General features: G+C 52.0%; 1 protein-coding gene across 2 annotated transcripts; it reads left to right on the top strand.

Moving 5' to 3' along the window:
- On the top strand, nt 1-25795 carry LOC122729641 (serum paraoxonase/arylesterase 1-like). 2 transcript variants are annotated; one of them, XM_043968613.1, is made up of 9 exons: nt 1-121; nt 7934-8004; nt 9101-9156; nt 14293-14461; nt 17591-17717; nt 18563-18763; nt 19573-19654; nt 23094-23222; nt 25546-25795. In XM_043968613.1, exons 1-9 carry the CDS (start codon nt 45-47, stop codon nt 25702-25704), a joined length of 1071 nt encoding a protein of 356 aa, XP_043824548.1. In that variant the 5' UTR covers nt 1-44; the 3' UTR covers nt 25705-25795. The 2 variants fall into 2 exon arrangements, with proteins under 2 accessions (XP_043824548.1, XP_043824549.1); XM_043968614.1 differs by lacking the exon at nt 18563-18763.
- The last annotated feature ends 1675 nt before the right edge of the window (nt 25796-27470 follow it).

The raw sequence follows: 27470 nt of genomic DNA, 5'->3' as shown, positions 1-27470 counted from the left end.
TTAAGCAGCTCAGAGGCCGAGGCCAGACCCGAGTGAGCTCAGCCATGGCGCGGGGGCTGCTACTGCTCAGCCTGGTGGTCCTGGCGCTGGCTTTGGTAGCGGAGAGGCGGGCGGCGTTCCGGTGAGCAGCAGCTAGGGGCAGCTGGACAGGCGGGCACAGGGACCGGGCGTCAGTGTGTCCTTGACTGGGCTGTGTGGGGCTGTGGAAGAGAGGCCACTCCGTAGGGGGCGGCAGGGGCGGGTCCTGGGGGTCTGGGAGGGGAGAATCCCCACGGCAGCAGCTATGTCAAGAAGGGAGAGATGGGATGGCTGGGATGCCCATGGACCTCAGGGAGAGCCCGAACGAGGCAACTAGAGCGTGCTTGGTGGGCCCAGGACGTAGGGGGATCGCTAACCCTGCAGGTGTCACTCCTAGGGGACCACTGAGGACTAGCGGCTTCCTGGCCCCTCTACCCCTGCATGAGAAGGCAACCCAGACCTTCTGGAAACATCTGACCTTGTGTGATTTAAGGCAAACCTATCTATTTCCCCAATAGATGGATTCCCCCCCCTCCCAAGGGAAATAGCTCGAGAGACCGGACTGGTGCCCAAGGGCACGGACCCCAACCCTGAATCTGGGCTGGGGCAAGTCTGGGGCCAGGCCGAGAGCGAGGACCATGGGAGAGAAGGGCCCTGGTTGTGGTGAATGACCTCAGCACCTAGGAGCTGCCAAGGGGGCAGCCGAGGCCCTGGGGCACTCTCAGCTGCTTCTCCTCCAAGGCCCCAGCGTCCCCATCCCTTCACCACCGCAGTACCCCTTGGGGATGGGCTGCTTCCCATGTGTGGGGCTGTAGACAGCCCAGAGAAAGGGGGTGGGGGGGAGCTGGGCTAGGGGCAGTGACTGGGGCTGCGCTTTCTGAGGCCCTGAGCCAGCTGGCCCCACTTCCATCCCAACCGGCTCTTTGGCCAAGCCTGAGCACGGCGTGGGGTGGGGGAGGGGAGGCATGCCAGCCAGCTGTGTTAACAGCTCCAACGGGCTGGTGTCAGGTAGGGAAGACCAGCTCAGAGGCCTTGAGAATGTCCCAGCATGGCACCAGTGGCTCCCCGGCCGGCCTTGGGGAAATCCTCCCTTCTAGCTAGCACATCTCCAGGCACAGCAGCTGCCAGCCCCTCCCTCTGAGGCAGCCCCACATGGGGCACAGGACGGTAAGGCCGACCCGCCTTGGGATGGCTCCTGCTCAGTTGCTCCTAAATAAGTCCCTTCAGCCAAGGTTCAAGAAGGGAAAAGAGGATTGGCTGAAGAAAGGCGGGCACACACGCTCCCAGACTGCTCTCTGGGATCCCGTTTGGGGCTTTCTCGGCAGAGACACTGGAGGGCTCGGCCATCTCCTTCTCAAGCCCATTTGACAGATGAGGAACTGAGGCAAACAGGGTGAAGCGACTTGCCCAGGGTCATACAGCTAATAAGCATCTGAGGCCAGATTTCCTGACGCCAGGTCCGGAGCTCTGTGCACTGTGGTGACCCCAAATGTTGTGGGCTGCCCCAGGGGGATAGGAAGCACAGAGGGGAGTGATGGCATCTGGGAATAGGCTGGGTGCTGTGGAGGGGCTTCTGGGTCATGCCCAGGTTATCCCAGAGGCCTCCAGGTTCCTTCCAGATCAGAGTCTGAGCCTGGAGGTTCTTTCTTGTCCCAAAGCCTTCTAATTCCCCTCCTGGCCCATCTACATCCTCCACTGCTCAGGTTCGGAAGAGTGAAGGACAAAGACAAGGCCTCCCCCCCTCCCCTCTCCCCCTCCTCCTCTCCCCCTCCTCCTCTCCCCCCCTGCCCCCCTCCCCTTCTTCTCTCCCCTCCCCCCTCTCCCCCTTCTCCTCTCCCCCTCCCCCCTCTCCCCTTCTTCCCTCCCCTCCCTCCCTCTCCCCTTCTTCCCTCGCCCCTGCCCCCTCTCCCCTTCTTCCCTCCCCCTGCCCCCTCTCCCCTTCTTCTCTCCCCTCCCCCCTCTCCCCCTTCTCTTCTCCCCCTGCCCCCTCTCCCCTCCCCCCTCCCCCCTCTCCCCTTCTTCCCTCCCCCCTGCCCTCTCTCCCCTTCTTCTCTCCCCTCCCCCCTCTCCCCCTTCTCCTCTCCCCTCCCCCCTCTCCCCTTCTTCCCTCCCCCCTCCCCCCTCTCCCCTTCTTCTCTCCCCTCCCCCCTCTCCCCTTCTCTTCTCCCCCTGCCCCCTGCCCCCTCTCCCCTTCTTCCCTCCCCCCTCCCCCCTCTCCCCTTCTTCCCTCCCCCCTGCCCCCTCTCCCCTTCTCCCCTCCCCCTCCCCTCCCCTCTCCTGACCTCCCCTCCCCTTCCTCCTCCTTTCTGCCTGCTTGGATCAGCCTGGACCTCTGGGAAGGAACACAGGCTTCTTCCCTCCTGGAGGGCATGTTCTAGTTGGTTTGTGAGTTCTGATAGTAGAAACCCTAGCCCCAGTGTGTATGTGCTGAGTCATGACCAACAACTAACAAGCAGCACCTGGGGGGAGTTTCACAGGGATTTCTGGCCTGTAATTAAGGTTTCACTGGTCTAAAGTTTCATCTCTGCATGAGGGGATCTGGTGACTGGATCACCAAGTACCAAGAAGGGTGGGGAGGCAGTGGGGAGAGCACTGGTTTTGAAGTTGGGAGGATCTGAGTTCAAATCTCCCCTCAGACACTCGGATGTTTACATCCGGGGCCATCTCCAGTCATCCCGATCTATATCTTGGACCCAGATGACTCTGGAGGAGAAAGTGAGGCTGGTGACTCTGCACAGCCCTCCCTCCCTCCAATCCACTTCACTGCAAGTCACAACATTACCTCCTGATGTCATGGTTCTCTTCAAGGACAATCGAGAAGAGGAAGGTGCCAGCCTTAGGACGGACCTAGGAGCAGCACCTTGGTCCAGCGCTGGGAGGCTGGGTCCCTGCACGGGGTCCTTCAGCAAGGGCAGGCAGGATGGAAGAGCCGGAGGCACAGAGTGGCTGCCAGGAAGCTGGAGGGCCCTTAGTACCACAGCTAGCCCTGAATGGGGGTGGGGCTGGACCGGGCCTCATTTTACCGAGGAGGACTTGAATAAATGCATAGCTGAAGAGTAGGGCTTTTCTGAGTCCTGGATCCCTGGAAGGAAGTGACCTCTCTCTTTCAAGGGCTGAAAAACAGGAGATATCCCCCAAGAGATGCTGTAAAGCCAGACGCAGGCTAACCTAGGCTGCTGTGAAGCCAGATTCGGGCTAACCTGGGCTTCAAGGCTTGGGTGGAGAGAAGGGGCCTGGAAATGAAGTAGCCAGAGCCTGGCCTTAAGGCAATGAAGTGGGAAATACAAGTCTCTTAGGAACTGAAAAGCAAAGGGATGCCCATCCATTGGGGAAGGGCTCCACAGGCTACGTTATATGATGGGGATGGACCATTATTGTGCTACAAGAAGTGACAAGCAGGAGGATTTCAGAAAGGCCTGGAAAGACTTGTATGAACTGATGTAGAGTGAAGTGAGAAGAACCAAGAGAACATTGTGCACAGAGACAGCCATGTTGTTGGATGAAGACCTGTGAGTGACTTAGCTATTCTCAACAATACGATGATCTGAGACAATCCCAAAGGACTATCAATGAAACACTCTCCACCTCCAAAGAAAGAACTGATACTGAAGGAACAGACTGAAGCGTGCTATTTTCACTTTATTTCTTTCATTTTTTATTCGTTTTCTTGTACAAAATGGTTAATATGGCAATGTTGTACATAATCAGACATGTATAAGCCCTATCTGATTGTTTACTGCCTCAGGGAGCAGAGAGGGGAGGGAGGGAAGGATAAAACTGGAGCCCAAAACTGTGAATAAAAATGTTTATTACTATAAAAACAAAAGAAAAAAGAACCAGAAGCAGCTGGGTGCATTTAGCGGCTCCCTGCAGATGCCTCTGGCTCCTGCCCCTGGTGCTTCAGGCCTATAATCATGGGGGGGCTCAAACTCAACTCCACCCAGCAGACATTTATTAATCCCCTGCTGTGTACCAGACAGCAGGCCAGGTGCTGGGAAACCAAGACAAAGCAAAGTCCAGTCCCTGCCTGTGTGGGGAGGGAGGGAGGGGGCTCTCGCTTGGGCGCTCTCGCTTGGGCGCTCTCGGGTGGAGCCTGCAAAGGAGGCAGAGACTCAGGGAGGCCGAGGGGCCTGCTTCTCCCTTCCCTTCCCTACCACAAGGACAGAAGCACCCTGGGCTCCAGCTTGGGCTCTGACACAGTCTGAGGTGGGGACAGTTATCCTCACACATCCAGTTTGGGTTTTTTTTTTCCTCAAGAAATGACTTTTTAAATCTCAAAGTGCCGTGAAAATATTTCAGTATCCTCCAGCCTCTTCAGGTTCCTCACATACCCAGTCACCAAGTCCCCGGGGATCCTCTCTGAGACATCCTTCACATCTATCCCTCTCCTCTCCCGCTCACAGTCACCAGCCCCTGCCCTCTCCCCTCCCCCCCCCCCATCTCTTTTCTCTTTCTGTCTCTCTTTTTTTTCTCTTTCTCTGTGTCTCTCTCTTCCCCTCCCCTCCCCTCCCCCCCTCCCCTCCCCTCCTCTTCTCTTCTCTTCTCTTCTCTTCTCTTCTCTTCTCTTCTCTTCTCTTCTCTTCTCTTCTCTTCTCTTCTCTTCTCTTCTCTTCTCTTCTCTTCTCTTCTCTTCTCTTCTTCTCCTTCTCTCTCTCTCTCTCTCTCTCTCTCTCTCTCTCTCTCTCTCTCTCTCTCTCTCTCTCTCTCTCTCTCTTCCTCTCCTGTCCTCTCCTGTCCTCTCCTCTTCTCTCACTCCCCTCCACCCCCCTATGGTCACTTCCCACTTGTTCTCCCTGACTTGTCTCCTCTCTCCAAATCCGTTTGGCCCACAAGCCTTCAGGGGCTCCCTTTGGCTGCTAAGACAAACTCCGAGTCACCAGTCTGGTGTTTAAGGGCTCTGGGACCTGCCTGTCACTGACTTCCCTAGCCTTCTTTCTCAGAAATTCTCTCATCCTGCCTTCTTCTACACCAGGGCATTTGCACACCTGCTGTGTCTGGGATGGATCCCCTAGCTCTGGCCATCTTGAACCCTCCCTGAGGGCTCAGCTCTGGGGTCACTTCTTCTCTGAGGCCCTCCCTGATTTCTTTCTTTCTTTTTTTTTTTTTTGGTGAGGCCATTGGGGTTAAGTGACTTGCCCAGGGTCACACAGCTAGTAAGTGTTAAATGTTTGAGGCTGGATTTGAACTCAGGTCCTCCTGAATCCAGGGCCAGTACTCTATCCACTGGGCCATCTAGCTGCCCCACCCTCCCTGATTTCTAAATATGGAAGTGACCCCTCCTTTCTCATTGCTTGTGTCGCTCACGGGCGCTCTCATGCTCACCCTATCCTAGCTGTCCAGCCCACCAGCCCCCATTGACTGGAAGCTCCTGCCACAGAGGACATGGCCCCTTTTCTTTGCATCTTTATACACCCAGCACAGGGCACATCACTTCACCTGTGGGAGATGGTCAGTCAGCTACTAAGACTGCAACATCTCAGATGGTGGCAGACCTGGTGAGGGTCTGTGAAGGACAAGGCTGAGGGGAGGAGGGCAGTGCCATCCCCTCCTGTTTCCTGCTCACTAATGGAAGTGCACCATCTTCTCTGTGATTGACAAACAAGCTCTGATGCTCACAAACACAACTTTCACCGCCAGCTACCTCACAAACCCATCCCTCTCCCTAAACTTCCTGACGCCATTATGGGGTTGGTCTTAAGAACTCTCCACCTGGCCCACTGCTCCTTCCCCACTGGACATCCCTCTTCTAGCGCCCTGTTCCTGCCATTTATGACTGGTATGGCTGGTGGTAAGGCCCCTTCTCTCCGCCCAAACCTTTCTGTTTAGAACCCCCATTTTCTCTCCTGTAAGATGAATGGGTTGGAACAGTTGGCCTGTCTGGACCCTCCAGGTCTAGCTCTTTAGGGTCTGAGGACTCTTCTGTCCCAGCTGAACTGTCCAAGCCCAGTAAAGCCCCCTGACTGCCCAGGTCATTGAGAATTGAGGTGGTTGGTCCACCTGCTTCTCCAACCACTCTTCCCACCAAGGAGCCATTCTCTCTCCTCCAGTCTGCTCCATCCCCTCCTTGTTGCCCAAAGTCATCAGCCTCCTTTCCCCACAGACCTTTGCCGTGGTGCCAAGCCTCCTGCAGGGAGCTCAGCCCTACCCTTGGAGGATGTGGTCAGGGCCACTTTTGTGGGGACCTTTCCTCAGAGGGCCTTTCTATAGCACTTAGACTGGACATCACACAATCCTTTCCTTAGCACTTGGACAGCATCTCCGCTATATCTAGGCACCTTGCCAAAGGTGAGATGGGTACAGCTTCATGGTACCTCCTAGTCCAGCCCTCCACCGAGAGCAGGCATGCCACCTTAGCCCTCCCTCCAAGCTGTCACCACTCTTAGTACCCCCATTTCTCCAGGGTTCAGCCACAAAATCATTACTCTTGCCCCTCCTTTGTCTCACCCACTGCCACTGACTAGGGCCCTCATGGGCTAATTGGTCAGAAGCTGGGCCCCCTCTCTGTGGGCCCTTCAACCAACTGCCCAAGGCATGCACATGAAGGCTCTTCTTTCCCCACCAGTGGCATGTTCGACCTGCTTGTCCACCTTGGGATTCACAAGGCCCATGTTTAGTGAAATGAGCAGAACCAAGAGAACACTGTATACAGTAACAGCAATAGTGCTTTTAGAATGACTTTGAGCCCAAAGGGCTATGGGACTGTGCATGTCCTTGGATCCAGCAATACTACTGCCAGGTTTGTATCCCAAAGACATCCCCAAAAAGAAAAAAAAGACCTATTTGTACATAAATATTTTTAGCAGCTCTTTTTATGATGGCTAAGAATTGGAAATCAAAGGAATGCCCATCTATTGGGGAATGGCTCAACAAGCTGTGGTATATGATGGTAATGGACTATTATTGTGCTATAAGAAATGACAAGCAGAATGACTTCAGAAAGGCCTGGAAATACTTGTATGAACTGATGTATAGTGAAGAGAACAGAACAAAGAGAACATTGTACAGAAAGACAGCTACAATATTGTTGGATGAAGAACAGGGAATGACTTAACCATTCTCAGAAGCACAATGATCCAAGACAATCCCAAAGGATTGTTGACGAAGCAGACTCTCCACCTCCAGAAAAAGAACAGATATATTTTTTTAATGTTTTTTTTTTAAATGAGGCAATTGGGGTTAAGTGACTTGCCCAGGGTCACATAGCTAGTAAGTGTCAAGTGTCTGAGGCCAGATTTGAACTCAGGTACTCCTGACTCCAGGGCCAGTGCTCTATCCACTGCACCATTCTTGTACAAAATGACAAACATGGCAATAATCATACATGTATAACCCATATCTGATTGTTTGCTACCTCAGGGAGGGGAGGGAGGGAAGGAGGGATAAAAATTGAAACCCAAAACTATAAATAAAAATGTTTATTACATTAAAAAAAAGAATTCAAGCAAAAAAATAAAGTGACTTTGAGCCAATACATCATTCTGACCATTATAAATACCTGAATTACCTATAAAGGAAATGTGAAGAGAGATGCTATCTGTATCCAGAGAAAGAACTGATCAATAGAAGTGTGTGTAGAGTCGTTTTCCACATACCTATCTGTAGCTAATGGTAGCCATCTCTAGGGAAGCAGGGTGGGGGGAGAGAAAAAAGTGACATGGTAACTTTCTCATATATTTCAAAGGAATAGCAAGTTGTACATAATAGATTTGCAGTTTTATGTGAAAAAGAAATAAGGACCGTGTTTACAGAGGGGTTTGCCCTTTGTTTCTCAGCCTTGGCCAGAGGTCCACAGGCTGCCTCGATGGGGCAGGGATGCACAGGGCAGTGGCTGGAGCAGAGCCATGTATGACAGGATTTCACATGTTGACGTCAGCTCATTGCATTTCTGTTTGTTTTCTCTCTGGTCCTGGCCCAGAAATCGCTTTAATGCCTCCCGAGAAGTGAAGCCCCTGGACCTTCTTGGCTGCCGCCTCATTAAAGGGATCGGTATGTTGTGGGACGGCCCTCAAGCCTCCGGGTTGGTGGAATTGTTTTGCAATCTGTTTGTTGAATTTGGCTTCTAGGGAAACAACCCCCGAACCTTTGGAGGCTGAAAATGCCAACCCAATATTTAACGAGGATGCCAAACTATCTCACAATCAAACCCTGGGCCTGTTTACATGACCTTGAACCCTCGGGTGATTTAGTGAATTCAAAAGTCACGAGGAGCTCCTGTTTGCTGCTATGCAGGAACATCTGGGTCCTGTATAGAACAGAGATGGGAGATGAAGACAGGAAGAGGGGCGGAGTTCGAGCACTTGGCACTTAATAATAAATGTCCTGAACAGACATGCACAACACGTGTATGCACACACGCATCTATGCATATGGGGCTTGTGCAAACACATACTGTGTACTCACAGCATACACACAGGTACACACACTGTGGTACACACATGCACACCGTGCACACTGCACACACATGTACAGTGCAGCATACCTGTACACACATGCATACATGTGCACACACATACTCTCCCTGTGCCCACTTGTATAAACAGAATTTCACTTGTCAATTGTAAAAATGTCCTTAATTTTCTTTTTTTTTCTTTGCTTTTTGTTTTGTTTTGGTTTTTTGCAGGGCAATGAGGGTTAAGTGACTTGCCCAGGGTCACACAGCTAGTAAGTGTCAAGTGTCTGAGGTCAGATTTGAACTCAGGTCCTCCTGAATCCAGGGCCAGTGCTCTATGCACCGAGCCACCTAGCTGCCCTCAAAATGTCCTTAATTTTCATGTGATCATGTGCAGTGAGATCTGGAGTTCACCAAGTGCCAGATTGAAGATTAGGCTAAGGAAGAAATGAGAAGATTGGCACCCTCAGAATGCTACCAAGACACTTATGGAGGGGAATGTCAGAAATCCAATCCCCACTAAATGTGACTTGGTCGAACCATGGCCTTTGAAGGGCCCAGTGGAGAAGCAGACTGTGAGCCTTTCAGCCCCATGGAAGTAGGATCAAGCCCTGGTCATCTAGGGGTCATCCAGACTTTTGTCACCCAGCTCACATTCCAACCAGATCACACCTCTCATGCATTCTCTTGCAGAAACTGGTTCTGAAGACCTGGAGATACTTCCCCACGGCCTGGCTTTCCTGAGCTGCGTGAGTGTTGTCTATTCCCCTTGAGTGCTGCCTGGCAGGGAACCCCAGGGCATCAACAGAGGTCTGCAGGCAGGCGACTTTTGTTCTGGGGACACACACACAGACGCAGTCACGGGTGCTGGTGACTGACTGCGTAGCACAGATTGGGGTGCCAGAAGTAGAGGAACTCTGGAAAGACCCCCAAGGCAAAGCCCCCTGTCCTGTCCTAGTCCTGATTTTAGGTCTGGGTCTTTGCTAAAATTGTGTATGTTAGATATGTTGTCCAGGAGATAGGGTTCTGATGAAAATCTGTCTCTCTGCCTCTGTCTCTGTCTCTGCCTGTCTCTGTCTCTCTGCCTCTGTCTCTGTCTTTCTGTCTCTGTCTCTCTGTCTGTCTCTGTCTCTCTGCCTCTGTCTCTGTCTCTCTGCCTCTGTCTCTATCTCTCTGTCTGTCTCTGTCTCTCTGTCTCTCTGTCTTTCTCTCTGCCTCTGTCTCCCCAAGCTTCATGCCCCAAGGCCAACACCGAGGCAGCCTCTGCATGGGGGTCTGAGGGGGCTGTCTCACCAAACCAGGTCCATTCAGCATTATGACACCTCTTCCTCCTCACCCTTCCGGGCATCGGCACCACTACACACAGCAGTACTCACTATAATAATCTCTCTGAAAGAAATAGGCCCAAAGCGGGTGGCATCCACCCTACTTCATGCTGCTTCCTCATTCTCCTCTTCCATCTCCTGGCCGCTCTCTACCAAAACCCTCTGTGAATGGTGCCAGCCTTTGTCCACAATCACCCATTGCTGTGATACCTGGGAGAGTCATACAAGGTGAGGGAGGGCTACCCATGGACTGCCTATCTACAAACATGACTAGCTGGCATCACATAAAACATGTAAAGATGTGTAATGTGAACAGGCATCCTGCATTCCCTTGCCGGCAGCTTAAGATCAACATGCTTGAAACAGTTTACCATGTCTTCCACGAAGCTCACTCCTTCCCAGACTTCCCTGTTCTTGCCCAGGGTCTCACCACCTTGCAGCCCAAACCCAATATGCTTCCGCCTCCCTCACTCCCCACAGCCAATCAGCTGTGAGAGCCTGTGGCTTCCACAGATTCCCTAGAATCTTCCTCCCCATTTACTCAGCCACTCATTTAGTTGATGCTTCCCTCCCCTCCCACTTCCCAGGTCCAACTCGAATGTCAAAGCCTCCCCCCTGACAAAAGCCCTTGCTTCATTCTCCACGGCCTCAAAGAGAAAACCAAATTCCTCATCCTTGGCACTTGAGCCTTCTCCCCTGTACTCTGCCTTATCACCTGTTCTTTCCCTTCTTACGCTCTGTGTTCCAGCTGCATGAGATTAGGGTTTCACAAAGTAGATCCCCGATCTCCTGCCTCCTGGGACTGACACAGGTTGTGTTCATGCCGAGAGTGCATGCTGGCTTCTTCTCCACCTTTCAGACACGACCTATTTAGAGAGCCTTTGCAGGCATCAGGGACGGCCAAAGAAAATGTTTGTAGTGAGGACGCGGAACAGCAAGGAAGCCAAGGTCACTGGACTGTGAAGTACATGGGAGTGAGGTGTAAGAATACTGGAAAGGGGGTAAGGGAGGTTATAAAGGATTCTGAATGCCAGAGGGTTTGATACTTGATCCCGGAGACCATAGGGAGCCACTGGAGGTTATAGAGTAGGAGGGTGACATGGTCAGACCTGTACTTCAAGAGGATCACTTTGATGGCTGAATGGAGGGTGGACTGGAGTGGGGAGAGATTTGGGGCAGACAAGTGTCCCCTAGGCTGCCTTCCCTGACTATGGAGTTGTGTACGTGGAATTCTGGTGCTCATTTGTGTAGCCAGCAGGTGTTGCTGTGGAGGTGAACTTGGCCGCTGAAAATGCTATGATTGGCAGCCATGATGCAAACACCACTTGGGTCCCCAGTAATTCCCCTTCTCTTCTGGGTAGTAAAGGGAACTGAGCACATCAGTCTGCAGACCCTGGGCCAGCTCAAGGCATGACCTTTCAGGAGGCCCCGCCTCTACCCCACTCTCCCTTCTTTGGTGCTAACAATGAAAAGCCCAAAGGCTCCCTGATAAGTGCCAGGATTGGCTCTACAGAAATTAGCTTGCGAAACTTTCTCACCTAGCATAAGACTCAATTCCAGGTGTCTTTTTTCCCTTGTAAAGTTAAAAAGCTTAAGAAATATGCTGTTAATCAATTCATGAAAGCTCTGACCTTTTATGAAGTCTGAGAAGGGCCCAGATGAGATTTGGCTTCCTGACTCCATTATGTCCTGGGTAGTCAAATATCCATTGGCTAATCTGAATCTCCTTATCCCATTCTTTATAGCAAAGACACGAACTCAAGATGAAACAAATTATCTTTATCTAAATAATCATCGTTAAAATACAGTCAGTGAACAGGCAGCTTTAAAAGGGCAGAGAATCACTTAGAAGCAAATAATGCCATCTGTTGGCATGATGTAATCAATACAAAAGGGATACAAAGCACAGGATCATCAGTGATTTGTCTGAGACTCATCTGACTGTGGCTATTATATTTGTAAAAAACCAAAAAACACCCTTTGACATCTGCTCCTCCCAAATCTAGAAGATATGTCAGACTATGCCTCCATCAATCACAGATTCTAAGATGGAGCAGACACCTTCCTTCATGATTCCCATCACTTCTGTTTTCAAAAACCAGGCTCTGGGGCAGCTAGGTGGTGCAGTAGATAGAGCACTGGCCCTGGATTCAGGAGGACCTGAGTTAAAAACTGGCCTCAGACACTTAACACTTACTAGCTATGTGACCCCGGGCAAGTCACTTAACCCCAATTGCCTCACCAAAAGCAAAAAACCAAAAAAACAGGTCCTCCTTATTGGTGTGGTCAGTTCTAGATGGTAGGTCCCCTCATCACCTATTGAACCATAAAATGATCATTATAGCAAATCAAGACATTGTTAATAGTTCTCTGTTCTTGGCAGAGAGAGACAGAGAGAGTTCTGGATAACTGAAGCCTCCATTCCTGTCCATCTTGCCCCAGTGCCAGGCTTGTGGTCCATTTCCCGAGCTCCTCATCTATCCCTTCCTTCTGGCCCAGTGGTCTGTTGTGTACTCTGATGACACTATTGTTTCTGTTTCTCCCTCTGTGGTGTTTACCCAAATGCTTTCCACCTCCCTTCTGGATGCTGAGCAGACCTTTTTTTTTTTTTTTTTTAAGTGAGGCAGTTGGGGTTAAGTGACTTGCCCAGGGTCACACAGCTAGTAAGTGTTACGTGTCTGAGGCCAGATTTGAACTCAGGTCCTCCTGACTCCAGGGCTGGTGCTCTATCCACTGCACCACCTAGCTGCCCCTGAGCAGACCTTCTTAATGCACCACACTCTGCTCCCCCCCTTCCTCCATCTGTTCCCCAGGATGCTCCTTTCTGTCTGGTCTCTATAGCTGTATTGTCGCTGGAGGCCCTTCAGGTCTCAGGAGAGGTCGCCAGCTTGCAAGGGAGGACCAGCTTGCCTCCTGCTGTATGCATTAGGGATACAAAACTCATGTTCTCATTTGCTACATTTTGTTCTTTTGTGCATGAGCTGTTCATTTTAGTGCTCACTTCTTTCTTGGGTGTTGGTGTTACTTCAGCTACCTTGTAACCCCTCTCTATGGCATCTGGCTTGATGGGGTCCTTTCCATGCATCCTCTTCACTTTCTTTTCCATTTAATGCCCTCGTGAGTGGATTCTTGAGAGCCCAGGCAGCCCAGCTGGACTCTCTCCACCCACATCCCTCTGTTTAAGCCTTGGGTCAGAAAGCTGAGAACCAGCCTCACAGAGCATCTTGGCCAACGCCCCCTCCCCAGATCTGCTGCTCTTCAGAAGCCCTTGTCTTTCTTACTTCAAGGCTTCACTGGGATGCTACCTCCTCCAGGAAGCCTTCCCTGCCATACATTCGCCCCCAGCTGAAAGTACATTCTTCCTTCTCCATTTCCCTTTCTGTCCCTTTGCCCCAACTCACACAGACAAGACGGCTCCCATGTTCACTCGTGTACACGGTGTGGACCCTGCCTTGCCCACTCCCATCAGAGGAGAAGTTCCCTGTGGACTGCTTTTGTGGTTGCCTCTGTGTCTCCTGACGTGGGGACAGTGTAGTGGAGTTGGAGGACTGTCATCAGAGACAGGAAGACCTGGGCTTATGTGGCCAACAAGTCTCTGAGGCTCCAGGTGAGTCTCTGAGAGTTTCCTAATCAGGAATTCCTGATTGTAAAGAAATCCCAGGTCCGAGGAAAAACCAGCATCGTCCAGGGCCATCTCCAGTTGTCCTGATGTCTATCTTGCCGCTGGCCCCAGATGGCTCTGGAGGAGAGAGTGAGGCTGGTGACCCCTCACAGTCCTCCCTCCCTTCAATCCTATTCAGTGCAAGTCAGGACAGCCCCTCCCGATGTCATGGCCCTCTTCGAGGACAAAGGAGAAACAACAGCAATGACCAGGCCAAGAGCTGCCTCTCTTCGGTCCGGGGCCAGCACTTCCAGCAGGAGGTGCTTAATCAAGGATTGGTGGGGCCCACGGTCCCCGTTTCTGAGTAGCTTTTCCCCCAAAGAGGTTCCCAAGCCATTTTTCTTTAGTTCTCTGCTCAGTGGAGAGGAGAAGTGGCAGGTTTCGTCTGCTATCAGTCCCTCCGTTCCAGACACTGACTCTGCCCTCAGTCTTCTCTGCTCTGCTAGATCATAGAGTTCCTGTAGTTTTTTGTCACAGGCTGGGAGCAAAGTCCAAAAGTCAATGTGCCCTCCCAGCAGCTCCCACACCTAATATGAAGGCCCCAAGGGCTCTTCTAGTCAGAGCCATTTGCAGGCTTGGGCATGAGCTGAAAGAACATTCTTCACAGGACCCGGCCAGTCTCCCTAGTGCCAGAACTGAGTTCAGCCCACATTTATTAAGTACCTACTGTGTGCACAGCAGTGTACCGGGCACAGGATAGGGGGAAGGGCATATTTCCATGTGTCTGTGATTCATTTGGCAGCTTTGAGGTGCTCAAAAGGGGACAGGTGTGAATGTGGATAAGTCAGTGCCCAGAAACAAAGTCTGTGTGCCTCTGACTTTGATGCTGAGCCTGGATGATGGGTCAGGGTGTTCCTGTGTACATTTATACCCATTTTCTGTTCTCTGGTTTTTCAAAGGGCTTAAAATATCCAGGCATAAAGAGCTTTGCTCCACACAAGCCTGGAGAAATACTTCTGATGGACCTCAATGAAGAAAAACCCGAGCCTGTGGTTCTGCCCATCCATGGGGATGGGCTGGACAGGGCTTCTCTTAACCCACACGGGATCAGCACATTCACAGATGAAGGTAAAATGCCAGGGTTATTTGGAGAAAGGGTGTCCTTGGGAACCCCAAAGCTGAGAAGTTCTGCCTCACCCTAGGCATAGGCCTGGGTAGCCTGGGCCTGATACTCTCCTTCACAGTCCCAGGGCAGAACATGCATGCACACACACACACATGCATTCACACACATATACACACACGTGTGTGCACTTATGAATGCATCCATCCATGTGTACACACATACGTGGATGGAGGTGCATGGTAGAGCAAGCATGCTGTCCAGATTAGCTGGATGGTGCCTATTGGAGTCTCAGCAGGATGCTTCAAGGCTCAGAAAGCCTTTGGGAAGTCACACCTTAATAGTGCAAATGTTCATGATGCTTTTCCACATGGGGCTCTAGTCAAAATGAGTCTGGGTTGGGATGGGGTGGGGGCCTGGGTTGGAATCTCCGCCCTAACCCTGCTGTGACTCGGGGCTGTCACGTGCCCCATTCTTCACTGTAGTTTGTCCTTCTACAAAACTTGGACTTGCTGAGCCCTGAGGTCCCTGCCAGCTTGAACCTCTTGGGCCCGCAGGGTGGGCATGGCCTGACTGAGCAGCTCAGCAATGGGCCCACAGGGGCTTGGCTCAGTGGGAAACAGTAACTCCCAACAGCAGGTGTGCCAAAGGGCCAAGGCCCCCCTCCCAGCCACTTGTTCCTCCAGCCCTGTCCCCTCTACAGAGAAGTGCTGACCCCAGCATGTCTGGTCTCAACTCCTTTCTGTGAAAATTCATTATCTGAAAACATTTCTGAGGCTTATTATTTTTGAGTGAAAATGGTTTCAAGCAAGGCTAGCCAGCTCCCACTAAATCAGGTCATCGAATTCCTCAATAATTAGTGGTGAAGGAGGGATTTATGGGCTGATTTTTATAACAGAAAAGAGGAATTCCAAAATGAGGGGGACTTGCTTTGAACATAATTCCACTGGACAGGAGAGGTCATCTGTCTAGTTCGCTTCTCCCAGACAACATCTCTCTGCTGAAGTGAGATGCCCCAAGAAGTCTTTGCCCTAAGCGGGAATGCCTTTTGTAACCAGAAAGCTAGCTGGGGAAGGGGAACTTGAAGGGCTAAGAGGCCATCCCCTGCCCCAGTCCTCCCCTGAGCACTTTAGACTGAACCTTGAACCCCTCCAGCACCAAGGAGGGGAAAAGGAACTGAGTCATTAGCCAACCCCACTTGCCCCAGCAGCCAGAAAGGGGGACCTAGCCTTTAAAAATCAGAGTCTGATAATAAATCTTAGGCTCCTTTTAGTGCCTATAAAGATACAATGATCTGCTACTAAATGATAAAGCGTTCTCAATCTATCTATTAATCCAGTCTATAGGAAACCTGGACTTGAGAGAATAACTATGTTAGTCTGACTTGGCTCTAGGACCAGCTTCTCCCAGAGAAGCTGAGTAAAAAGAGATCAAAGGAATCGACCCTAACTGATTTAAAGGTGTCTGTCCTTCACTCCCCTTGCCTGGGGAGCTGTTGGCCTTTGTCTGACCAGTGCCTGGCTTGGCCCCTTCTGGCTTAAGGTCTCCCCTCCTCACTCTCCTTCCCTGACACTGAGCTATAACTGTTCTCTCACAGGTCCTTGCCACATGAGCCAGCTGCTTCTTCTGCCCACATGCTTCCTGACTGTCTGGGGGCCCCTGTGAATGGTGTATGTGTGCATATTCTCCTTCTCCTGCCTGCTGCTTTGCATTGATGGCTGGTGGAGTTGCCCTGTGGTCCCTCTCCCCCGCTGACTGAGTCATGGCTCCAAGGACCCAGAAATGTCAGTCTTGTCTTCTGGTCATTCCCTCCTAGATCCCTCCTCTCCACCCATGGCTCTGGCATTCTCCCAGGAAGCCAACCTCCAGGCCTTGGTTGTCTGGCTCCCTGTCTTCCACATGACCAGTCAGCCCCCCAGCTGCTTTTGGCCTTCCTAAGTGATTCCTCTTCTCTTTCTTTCTTTCTTCTTTTCTTTCTTTTTTTTTTTTTGGCAGGGAAAGGAGGGTTAAGTGACTTGCCCAAGGTCACACAGCTGCGAAGTGTCAAGTGTCTGAGGCCCGATTTGAATTCAGGTCCTCCTGAATCCAGGGCCTGTGCTTTATCCACTGTGCCCCTTAGCTGCCCCTCCCTTCTCTTTTCTGCTGCCATGGCCCCAGAGAAGGCCCTGCCCCTCCTAGTGACCTCACCCCAGTGACCTGTCAAATGAGGGGCTGGACTGGCCCATCACCTCCCACTTCCCTGGTGTTGGTGTAACACAGGAAATGGAGGATTGGACTTGGAGTCAGGAAGACCTGGGTTCAAATCTTGCTTCTGGTGCTTAGCTGTGTGATGAGCAACTCTTAAGCCCTCTGAGCCTCAGTTTTCTTGTCTATAAAATGGGGACCAGAATGCCTGGATTGTTGTGAGGCTCAAAGGAGATGAGGCACCCAACAGGCCCTATCCATGGCCTAGGAGGAGCTACAGACATTTCTCTCAGAGTCGTGACTTTCCCCTCTTTCTTGTCCCTCCCCCTCCCCCCCCCCCCGCACCTGCCCCATCCCCACTGACTTCCCTTTCTCAAGAACCTTACATGGCTGCCTATTTCCTGCCATAGCAGCTGCTCTGCCCATCATTCAGGGCTCTTCCCCACCTAGGTCCTGCCATGCACACATACACACAAGCACAATCCTCTGCTCCCCAAGGAGCCCAGTCTGGGCTCCCCAACATCCCCGGCCTTTCCTACTGTTCCCTGCTCGGGACCAGACACCGGCTCTCAGGGTGGGGATGATCCTGCTGTCCCCAGTTCTCTCAGAGGCCCCACCCCAGCCGCAGCGACCCGTCCTAAATGCCGACTCTCTTCATGCTTATGCCTGGAGGCTGCAGGAGCAGACAGAGGCCCAGGAGGTCTTGGGCATCTTCCGGGATAGACACTGACTCTCCCACTACCTGCACATGGTCTTGAGCCTCCAAGGACAGACGGTCCTGTCCAGCTTTGGGCCCTTTCTGGGCATCAGGCACAGACGTGCTCCCTCCTGAGGCCAGAAGAGCCCCACGCAGGGAAGCCTTCTGGGAGGCAGGCCAGGACTGATCCTCAGGGACCAAAGCCAACATCTTCTGGGCCGGGTTAATCCTGCCTCTCTGTCCCTCCTCTCAGATAACACCGTGTACCTGTTTGTGGTGAATCATCCGCAGTTCACGACCACTGTGGAGCTGTTTAAGTTTCAAGAAGAAGAAAGATCCCTTTTGTACCTGAAAACGATACAACATGAGCTGCTTCCCAAGTATGGCCCCCATAGGGACATGGTGCCCCCCCCCCCAGCCCCAATTCCCTGGGCCTGCCCCTAAAGCCCCGCTCCTTGGACCTCCTGCGGGCCATTTTCCAGAGGGGTCCTTCCCGTGCAGTTTAATCCATGTTTGACTGTGGGCCAGAGGAATGGCCCCAGCAATGCTCCAGGAGCTCCCATGGGCGTCTTTTCCTCCCCCACCAGGAATCCTCCATTTCTGACCCTTCCACGGTAGTGAGAGGACCAGGACCAGGACCCTGAGCATCCCTCCTGTAGCATTCTGGGATGCCCCATTGGTCTTTGCTCCTTTGCATTGTTCTGCCTAAGCTGCCCCAAAGCTCAAAAAAGCGAGCCAGTTCTCTGTCCCCATCCCCTCCTCATCTGATTCTAGTTCCATTCAGGTGCAGCCTTCATCCCAGCTGGGGAGCCACCACCAAGCCAACAGGGAGAGCAGCATTGAGAGGAGGGTTAGCTCCATCTCTCCTCCTCACCACACCAGCTCTTCTTGACCATGCTGCTGGTGCTCTGTGGAAAGTCAGGGTTCCAGGTTAAAGCTGCGCCATCCAGGCTTTCAGTAGGACTAGGAAGGCACCTCCCCCGCAGGTCCTCCTGCTTTGAAGAGGCCACCCTGCTCTCCCATCTGGCCAGAGTAGACCCTAATGGACAGCTTTGTATCAGGCCTGTGGCCCACATTCAGACCCTCAGGGCACAGAAGCAGGGCTTTCTCGGGTGTTTCCACCCTCCCTAAGTCTGGCTTTTCATTAGAGGGAAAATCTAATTCCTGGCCAAGTGTGAATGTGCTCTCAATTCTGCAATGTTCTGTCCTTGTGTCCACAATGCAGTGTGAATGACATCATTGCCGTGGGACCTGAACATTTCTATGCCACCAATGATCATTACTTCTCAGACCCCTACCTCCGGTCCTGGGAGCTGTACTTGGGTTTGAAATGGTCCAATGTGGTTTACTACAGCCCAACCCAAGTGCGCGAGGTCGCTGGCGGCTTTGATTTTGCCAATGGTATCAACATTTCACCTGATGGGAAGTATGTGGCCAGATTCCCAACCTCAAGACTCCTTTCTAGAAATTTTCCGGACCTGGTCAGGGTTAATGGCAGATACCACTGAGCTGAAATCAGAGAAAAGATACAGTGTAGACTAGCATGTCGTGGGATCCAAACCCTAGAGTTATCACAAACCTGCTTATTCTCCTCATGACTTTGGCAGCAGACACTGAATGACTAGTAGCTACAATAATCGCTAATATTGATAATAATATTGATAATATTTTAAGGATTGCAAAAGCCCTTACCCATATTACCCCATACAAATGCAGAAGTTAGGCAGTACCTGCCTGCCCTGTCCCCTCCGCCCTCGGAAGAGTTTACATTCTTGCCTCAGTGGGGAGTAGTGGACGGGGAGGGACTTCTGGAGGGTAAAGCCATGGGGCACACAGTCGGCTGGCAATAGTGGTGTGAATGGGATCATAGGTCACAGAACAAGAGGTGGAAAGGCTGCAGAAAGGAAACACCTGTCATCTCCCACCAGACACAGTCCCTAGTGATCTAGTCGAGAGGGTGGAAGGGCAATAGAAAAGTATTTGAGAGGGCCAAGAAGGTGAAGATGTCAACAGCAGCCAGACTGGCAGATGCCCAAAGCTTCAGTGGGCTGAGGCACAGTGAGAGCAGCAACATTTTCTGGAAGGAAACAAGTCCTTTCTCAATGAAGGGCATGACAGAGGGGGCCAAGGAGGGTGAGCTGTTCTTTGGGATGAAGGGCTCAGCCAGGGAAGCTGTTCTCTCCACTGCACATCCTCTTCTGGGGTTTCTGAATGTAAGTCTTTCTTCTCTTCAAGGTATCTTTATGTGGCCGAACTGCTAGGTCATAAGATTCATGTCTTTGAAAAACTTGCTGATGGGAGCCTCAAGGCACGGAAGGTAAGATGCATCCCGCCCCCCCCCCCCCACTTAGCAGTAAAGGCAGGAAACTTCTCTTAGAGCAAACAAGTCAAGGAGTGGCCTCCCTGGAAGACATGGAAGCCCACCAATGACTAAGCTTGGTGGAGGGGACCAAAGCTTGGTCAGCCTGGGTCATTCCCTAGAACGGAGGTCCCTGTAGGAACTTAACAATGGGAAAGGGGGGAAGCATAGGAAAGGGATGATCCGAGTGAGGAGGTCACAGGGAAGGTGGATGATGGATGATTCAGGGTGAGGATGCCCCAGGAACTGAGGGAACTTCAAGGTGGCACAACAGCTCAGGCATTATGGTAGCCAAGTCCGGAAGGGAAGCAAAGCAAGAGGGAAATCAGAGGGGCCCCTGAATAGACATAGAGAACACCTCAAGCCTTGGTAGTCCTTCCCTCAGGAGAAACCGCCCTTTGGCTGGTCACCTGGGCAGCTCCTCGGACGGCTGGGGGACCCACATTCACAGGAATTACTCCACAGCTTCCCATGCTGGAAGTCAAAAAGCACTATGGAGGAGGAAGATGGGACCAGGGAAATGGTTTTTAATTCCAAGACTCATTTAGAGAAGACTGACCAGTACTTCATTTCTCTCCATATTTGCTCCTTTGCTCTATTTTTAAAGTGGAATTTTAAGAAGTGAGGCAATTGTAACCCACTGTTGGGCTCCAGGGACCTCTCTCTTTTCCTAAGGGGTCTCCTCTGTTCAGGATCCCTACGTGTGATGGGGCCGGCCTCCATCAGAAGGGCTAGACTCCCTTTTTCTCACTCTTGGGCACTCCCATCCCCCACACAGTGACTGAGGGAAGAGCTCCTTGAAGCTTGGTTGTGCTTAATCTCTAGGGTCTCCCTAAAGGGGGAGTCAAAAAGAACTCAGCGCATGCCAGAAACCAAGTATCAGACTGCTATTTATTTCCTATACACAATAGAAATGCCAAAATGTAAATAACTCATAATGTGTGATGAGGACTTCTCATCCACTTAACTATTACCATTGTTATAACTTCAACTCATCAGAGCATAAAACTGTTTTTCCCTTTTCACCTCAGCTCTGCACTATCCAAGCAAATCTTGGTTCCTATCTTCTGAGAGTGGTCCTTTCCTCTGATGAAGAAACTCCCCTTACTTCCAGTTAGTTCCACCTGATAGGCTCAGAGCTTCAGGACTCTTGACCTCAGCAGGTCACCTCCAAGACTGGACACATTTTGTCACCTACTCAGGACAGGAAACACAAAGCAGGGTCCCAGGCACAAACTCAGCTAGTTGAGTACATGCAGGATTCTTCTCATGCCCATAGTGTAACCCGACCTAGTGACGGGTAGTCAGAGGAGATGGAGCCAGAACTTCCACAGCACCACGTGTCCTTGCTATCATCCTGGTCCTGGGCAAGTCATGCCAAGTCCTTTTGGCCTGAGCCACCACGTGGCCAATAGCAGCATCAGGGGCATTTCAAAGAATTTTAGCCCATGAGATCCTGCTTAATCATCTTTTGCAACTCTCCCCAGATCTGTGGTGAAATGGGGATGTTGGAGGGATTAATAGCTCGGTAGAAGTTAGCAGTGTGGGACGGCAACCGAGACAACTATGGCCATCTCGGCTGCGGTGAGCAAGGGAGAGCTTTACCCCCAGGGCTGCCTCTCTCTAGGCAGGTCAGCACCTTCATCTTGGAGAGCTGGCCCAGAGAGCCAGTGACAGGACCCTCTGAAGCTAGCTGCTGTCCACTGCTCCATGGCTGCTTCTCTTTATTTCAGAGTCAGGGAGGAAGTCCTCCCACTAGCCTCGTCAGACCTCCTCTGCAGTGGGGGTGGTGCATTTTAGGAAGGATGATGCTGATGTTGGGGGTGTCCAGAAGATGATGAGCAGGCTGGTGAAAGATGCTGAGTCTACTTCCAGCCTGGGACAAAAGCCCAGAGATCAGGAGGCTTAGGGAAGTGTGATAGCTGCCTGACAGAAGCCGTCATATGGAGATGATAGTTCTGTGTGGGCCAAGAGAACAGAAGCAGGAGTGGAGGAGGAAGCAGCCAAGAGGCCTGTTTGCGCTTTCTCAGGCCTTGGCTCTTCCTCAATGTGTGGTGCTCCTGGGGAGCCATGGCAAGCAAATGTGGTCAGCTGGGAATTGGTCAGTGGAGCCCCTGGCAGAGGCTAGCACATGTTCACATGCAGCCAGAGTATTAGTGAGGCCAACAGTGAAGAAAACCAAAAGCACCGACCCCCTCTCCCCAAGGCTGGAAAGTGGCTCCTAGGGCCACGTGCCCACATTGTCTAGTTCATGGCTTCTTAAACCTTTCCCACTCACGACCCCTTTTTGCCTGAGGAATTTGTACATGACTCCAGGTATAGGGTATATAAAATAGGTATACAGAACCTTTTACTGTTGCCAAAGTTTTTGCAACCCCCACCTGCAGTTACATGACCCCACACAGGGTTTTGACCCACTGTCTAAGACTCGAGACTCCATCTCACTGGGACTTGAAATGGACCAAGTAGACAGAGCCTTGGTTTCGTCAAAGCCCCAGCACTTCCTCCTTGAGTCCTCCCTGCTGTGCTCCTCCTTGACCCATCCATCAGCAAGCATGTCCGGAGCTCACCTACTCCAGTACGGGCTGGGCTCTAGGCTGGGTGGTAGGGACACTGAGTCACAGGTGAAATGACCCTGCCCTTCAGCAGGCAGAGAAAATGTGCCCAGGTACACCCCAAATCCCCACAGCACATCCCAGCTCCCATTGGGAGCACACAGGAGCCTTGGTGGAGCACAAAGACAGGCTTTCTGCAGCCAGTGGTCCAGAAGTCTTGAAGGAAGTTAGGGAGGTACCAAAGGAGGGAGAGACCAGGAAGGACAGCACTTGAGGCCTGGGGGAGGGGCTGGCTTGAGCAATGGGGTCTCCTTGGTGACCCAGCAGTCCTGTGGCCCTGCTTGGGTTGGAGCTCCCTTGTCCAGACTGGAGGGCATCCTCCCTGGCCTGTGTGTGTGTGTGTGTGTGTGTGTGTGTGCGAGCACTCGCACGCGCACACAGGCATTCATGTTTAGGCTAGCCTAGGAAATGCACACACCTATGCCATTTGGGGTTTGCTCCTCAGAACAGGGCATGGCCGGCTTCTTCAGGCCCTTTACCCTAATGGGCCATTCTTCGTCCCCATCCCCGTCCCCTCTCACTACCTTCTCTTTCCTTTCTGAAAGAGGATCTGAGCAGTGCTTGCCTGTCGGGCCGGGCTTTCTCTCATGTCCTCCACCCCTCATTCTCTCACTCTGGAGACTCTCCTCCAAGCCAGCACAGAGGATGCCAATGGGCTTCTGTTACTGCAACATGCTTTTGGAACCAGAACGAGGAGCAAATGGTCCTGGGTCCCAGGCGCTGCTACTTCTGACATGGTTTTGTTGTCTTTCCATTCTCTCCGTCTCTCAAAATTTTGGAAGGCCCTTGCTTTTGACACGCTTGTGGATAACTTGTCTGTGGATCCCACCACAGGGGATGTGTGGGTTGGATGCCATCCCAACGGCATGAAAATTTTCTTCTACGACCCAGAGAATCCACCTCCATCAGAGGTGAGTCTTTTTTTTTGAAGGGGAATGAGGGTTAAGTGACTTGCCCAGGGTCACACAGCTAGTAAGTGCCAAGTGTCTGAGGCCAGATTTGGACTCAGGTCCTCCTGAATCCAGGGCCGGTACTCTATCCACTGCTCCACCAACCTGCCCCCAGAGGTAAATCTTGTGAAGAAATTGAGACATTTTCTTTCTTCTTCCCTATAGTTTCCACTGGAAACCATAGCCCTCAGGCAAGGTAGAAGTTTTATTTTAAAGGGATATTTCATCTGGAAAGTTGTTTTTCAAAAAAAAAACCCTTGTGTTTTCTGATTTTATCTGTTTCTGATTTTGTGGGGAATCCCAATCAAGCCAGCCTGGGCTGATCTGGCCTCCCAAGCAGGGGAGTGAGAGATCCCTGAGCACCCTGAGGCAGGGCTGGCATTTCTCATTAGACTGCTGGTCTATGGTTTTTTTTTTTAATTTTTTTTTTTTAGTGAGGCATTTGGGGTTAAGTGACTTGCCCAGGGTCACACAGCTAGTAAGTGTCAAGTGTCTGAGACCGGATTTGAACTCAGGTACTCCTGACTCCAGGGCCAGTGCTCTATCCACTTCGCCACCTAGCTGCCCCCTGCTGGTCTATATTAAGAAGGATAATTTACATTTAATCAGTGTGTGACTTTAGAGACATTATCTCATTTAAAGGCAGCTAGATGGTGCAGTGACTAGAATGCTAGATTTGGAGTGAAAAAAGCCTGAGTTCAAATCCAGCCTCACTTACTTCCTAGCTGTGTGGCCCTGAGCAAATCATGTTACCTTGTCTGCCTCAGTTTCCTCAAAAGCGAAATAGAGATGACAGTATCTACCTGCCAGGGTTGTTGTGAGGCTCCAATGAGATAACATTTGTAAAGCACTTAGCCCAGTGCCTGGCATTACTATAGTAGGCATTTAATAAATGTTGATTCTCTTATTCCTTCCCTCATTTGAGCTTTAGAACACACCTATGAAGTTGGTACTATCATTACACCCACCCACCACACATGAATTTTTAGGAGTGATACTGAGTGAGGTCAGGAGACTCAGTGTTCCCGAGGAAGATTCTGAGGTGGGATTTAACCCAGGTCTCTCTTCACTCTAGGTCGAGCATTCTAACCACTATCCCACACTACGCAAGCCTTCCCTGGTAGACTGCTTCACTTGCTCCTTCCCCTAGATCACTTTCTGATGATTGTTTGAAAATACCTCTTGTGTAAAACCCTTGTGCTTCAGCTCTCACCTCAGTTAAACTAGTAACATGGTGGGGTCCCACTCTGGAGAAAGGGGGTGGGAGGAGGGAGAGGGAAGGAGACGGAGAGAAGGAGAGAGACAGAAGGGAGGGAGGGAAGCATGGAAGGAAAGAGTAAGGGAGGGAGGGAGAGAGACTGAGAGACGCAGGGGAGGGAGGGAAAGAGAGAGGAAATGGGGAGAGGGAAGGAGGACAGAGGGAGGGAGAGCTTCCTTAAGCAGAGTGCTGGACAGCGCCAGTATAGGCTGCTGAGGATGCCCTGCATGGGCTCCTCCCCAGGCACTTGTGCTGCATCCCTGGGCCTCCGGGCTGTCCCCACACATTCAGTATTCTCCACCACCACGTCGGGATGTTCTGCCGGGTTCCAGGCACAGGCAGGGCCCAGAAGACTCTACAAGGGCCCCCAGCACCAGCCTGACAGTTTCTGGTGGTAGCGTGGACTTCTCTGCCAGAGCTGACCATCAGTGGTGGCTGGATCCCCGAGGCCCTCCTGAATCATTCTTAAGAGTCATTGGATTACTGAGATCTGAGTGTCGAAGGGCCACACCACATGTATCCAAAGGAGGCCCAGCCTCTTAGCTGCAATCAGTGCGTCAGTGATGCCCTGGTAGACCTCCTCTTTGCGGGGATTGACGCCCGAAGCACGTTCAGAGCCCGAGAGGCCAGCTGGGCCAATGCCCTTGCTTACACCTGGGGAAGCTGAGACATGGAGTGAGGAAGGCACAGGCCGTAATGAGCAGAACTGGGCCTTACTCAGCAAGTCTGGACTTACTCCCGAGCGTGGCAGGCCACGGTCACTCGGTCACTGTCCCAGATGCAGCCCAGCGGAGGCTGGAGATGCGGAGGGGCATTCTTCACTGGGCTGTGGGTGCCAGGGGCAGGGGTGGAGATGAGCCCAGCAGCCTGGGAGGTCCAGGGGCTGAGGCCACAGGACCCTTCACTTAGAAGCTGGAAGGTTTTCAGGGGTCAATCTTGGGCCTACGCCAGTCATAGCAGTACTAGTGGAAGGGACTCAGCCAAGCCAGGGCTGAAGGCCATGACATCATTTCCCCTCTGCCTAAGGTGCTCCGCATCCAGAACATTCTATCCTCCAACCCAACGGTGACCCAGGTGTATGCAGAAGAAGGTTCCGTCCTGCAGGGCAGCACCGTGGCATCGGTATACCAAGGGAGGCTGCTGATCGGTACGGTCTTCCACCGGGCTCTGTACTGTGAGCTCTAGCCGTGCCCTCCTCCCTCTTGGGAGCCAGGTCACTGAGGCTGTGGGCATCAAGGGGAACCCGTCAGAGCAATAAAAGGAGTGCCCAATAGAAGTTTTCAGAGTGCGATGTTGGAGGCTGACCAGCTGATAAATGGTGCATTTGCTGTTCCTAAGCTTGGCTTCCCTTGTCAAAATCCATCCTAAAATTCAGTGCCCAGGACCAACTTCAGTACTCTGAGATGCAATCAGAGCGTGGGACGGGGTAGGTCTGTCACCTCAGGCCTGCTGGACATGCTCCACTCCTATGGGCTTCCATTTGAAGCAGCTTTCTGGGATGCCAAGGCTTTGGAACATGAGTTCCCTTTGGCCCTAAAGCATAGAATTCCTTGGATGGGTGAGTCTCAGGTCAGCCGGCTGGAATGGAGGGGGAGGAGAGGAAGGAGGGAGGGAGAAGGGGAGGAGAGAAGGAAACGTTTGGCCCGGGAAAATTTTGCCCATGTAATTAGGCATCCGAATAATGGAGTGTGACATTCCTAGACTTGGCAGGGGCCCACTCCAAGTGGGTGACAACACAGCCCCCACCCCACCTATGTTTTCCCCTCTCCCCTCCCTTCCCCTAAGATCTCCTCTGCTGCCTTTCCAGATCTCATCTAGCTCCCAAGCAGCCTCAGGTAGTTGGGGACACTGGCTGCCAGCCACCCCCCCTTTCCAAACCCCCACACATTATCCACAAGGCACAATGGGGCACTGCCTAACCAATGAATGTGAGCTGTAAACAACATTTTCACCCCGACCAACGCAGCCCCCAAGCCTTCCCAAAGAGGGCTTTGGCACTCCAGGACATGTGGCTTCATTGGTACATGTCCTGCTCTGCCCTGCCTGTCTTCCCAGGCCTAGTCAGCAGGCTCTGGGGCAGATGTGGCTAAGGCCAGCCTGATGCTGACCCTCTGACCTGGCAGAGTCTCCTAGGCCCAGCACTTCAGGGATCAATCAACAAGCACTCATTAAGCTCCAAATGCTGGTTAGATACTGGAGAAAGGTGAAGACAGACATGCACTATTGGCTCTCTGAAAGACCACACCATCTTGGAGGGGGCCGTGTATACATATGGGAACATTCAAAGGTAATACAAGATTGTGGCCATCCCAGGATGTGTGATGAGCCTAGTGTGCACCAGACACCAGCGAGGCACTGGGCTGGGGCTGGGGAGCTGCGGTTGGCTCAAAAGGGAGATACAAGGCAGATGCTCTTCACTGTGCAGTGAAGAAAAGCCTGCCTGGCCTTCTCATGGGTACTCCAAGCCCTGGGTACAGTGTTGGGAAGAGCTGGCCTTGAATCTCTGTTCAGAAGCCTGCACGCTGGGCTGCCCTGAGCCAAGTGTCTCCCTCTTCTACACCAGCTTCCCCATCTTTGCCTTGCCAGAGTCCAGCCTGTGAAGAGAGCTTGCTGATTGTCTGCTGAGCCCATCAGGATCCCAGAGCTGGCAACCCCACCCACATCCCAAGAGCATCTCTCTCTCTCACACACACATCCCCAGTCACACACATACACACACTCACACACACACACACACATACACACACACACACATACTCACATACACACATACACATCCCCAGTCACACACACCACACACTCACACACATACACACACACACACCATATACCCTCTCTCTCTCTCACCACACACACACACACACACCAGACTCCCCCTTCTATCAAAGACAAACATGTCGGACAGTCTCCTTGCTGCCAGCCTGTCTGGAGGCATGTAACAAGGGTTGGGG

Source organism: Dromiciops gliroides, chromosome 5 (assembly GCF_019393635.1).
Source record: "Dromiciops gliroides isolate mDroGli1 chromosome 5, mDroGli1.pri, whole genome shotgun sequence".
In the NCBI taxonomy this organism is placed as follows: domain Eukaryota; kingdom Metazoa; phylum Chordata; class Mammalia; order Microbiotheria; family Microbiotheriidae; genus Dromiciops; species Dromiciops gliroides.
Note: the sequence above shows the minus strand (reverse complement) of the source record. Positions and strands in the feature narration are given on the sequence as shown.

Coding starts and splice junctions, on each gene's coding strand:
- LOC122729641 (XM_043968613.1), top strand. CDS start 45: ATGGCGCGGGGGCTGCTACTGCTCAGCCTGGTGGTCCTGGCGCTGGCT. Junction 122..7,933: donor GAGAGGCGGGCGGCGTTCCG/GTGAGCAGCAGC, acceptor GTCCTGGCCCAG/AAATCGCTTTAATGCCTCCC. Junction 18,764..19,572: donor AACATTTCACCTGATGGGAA/GTATGTGGCCAG, acceptor CTTCTCTTCAAG/GTATCTTTATGTGGCCGAAC.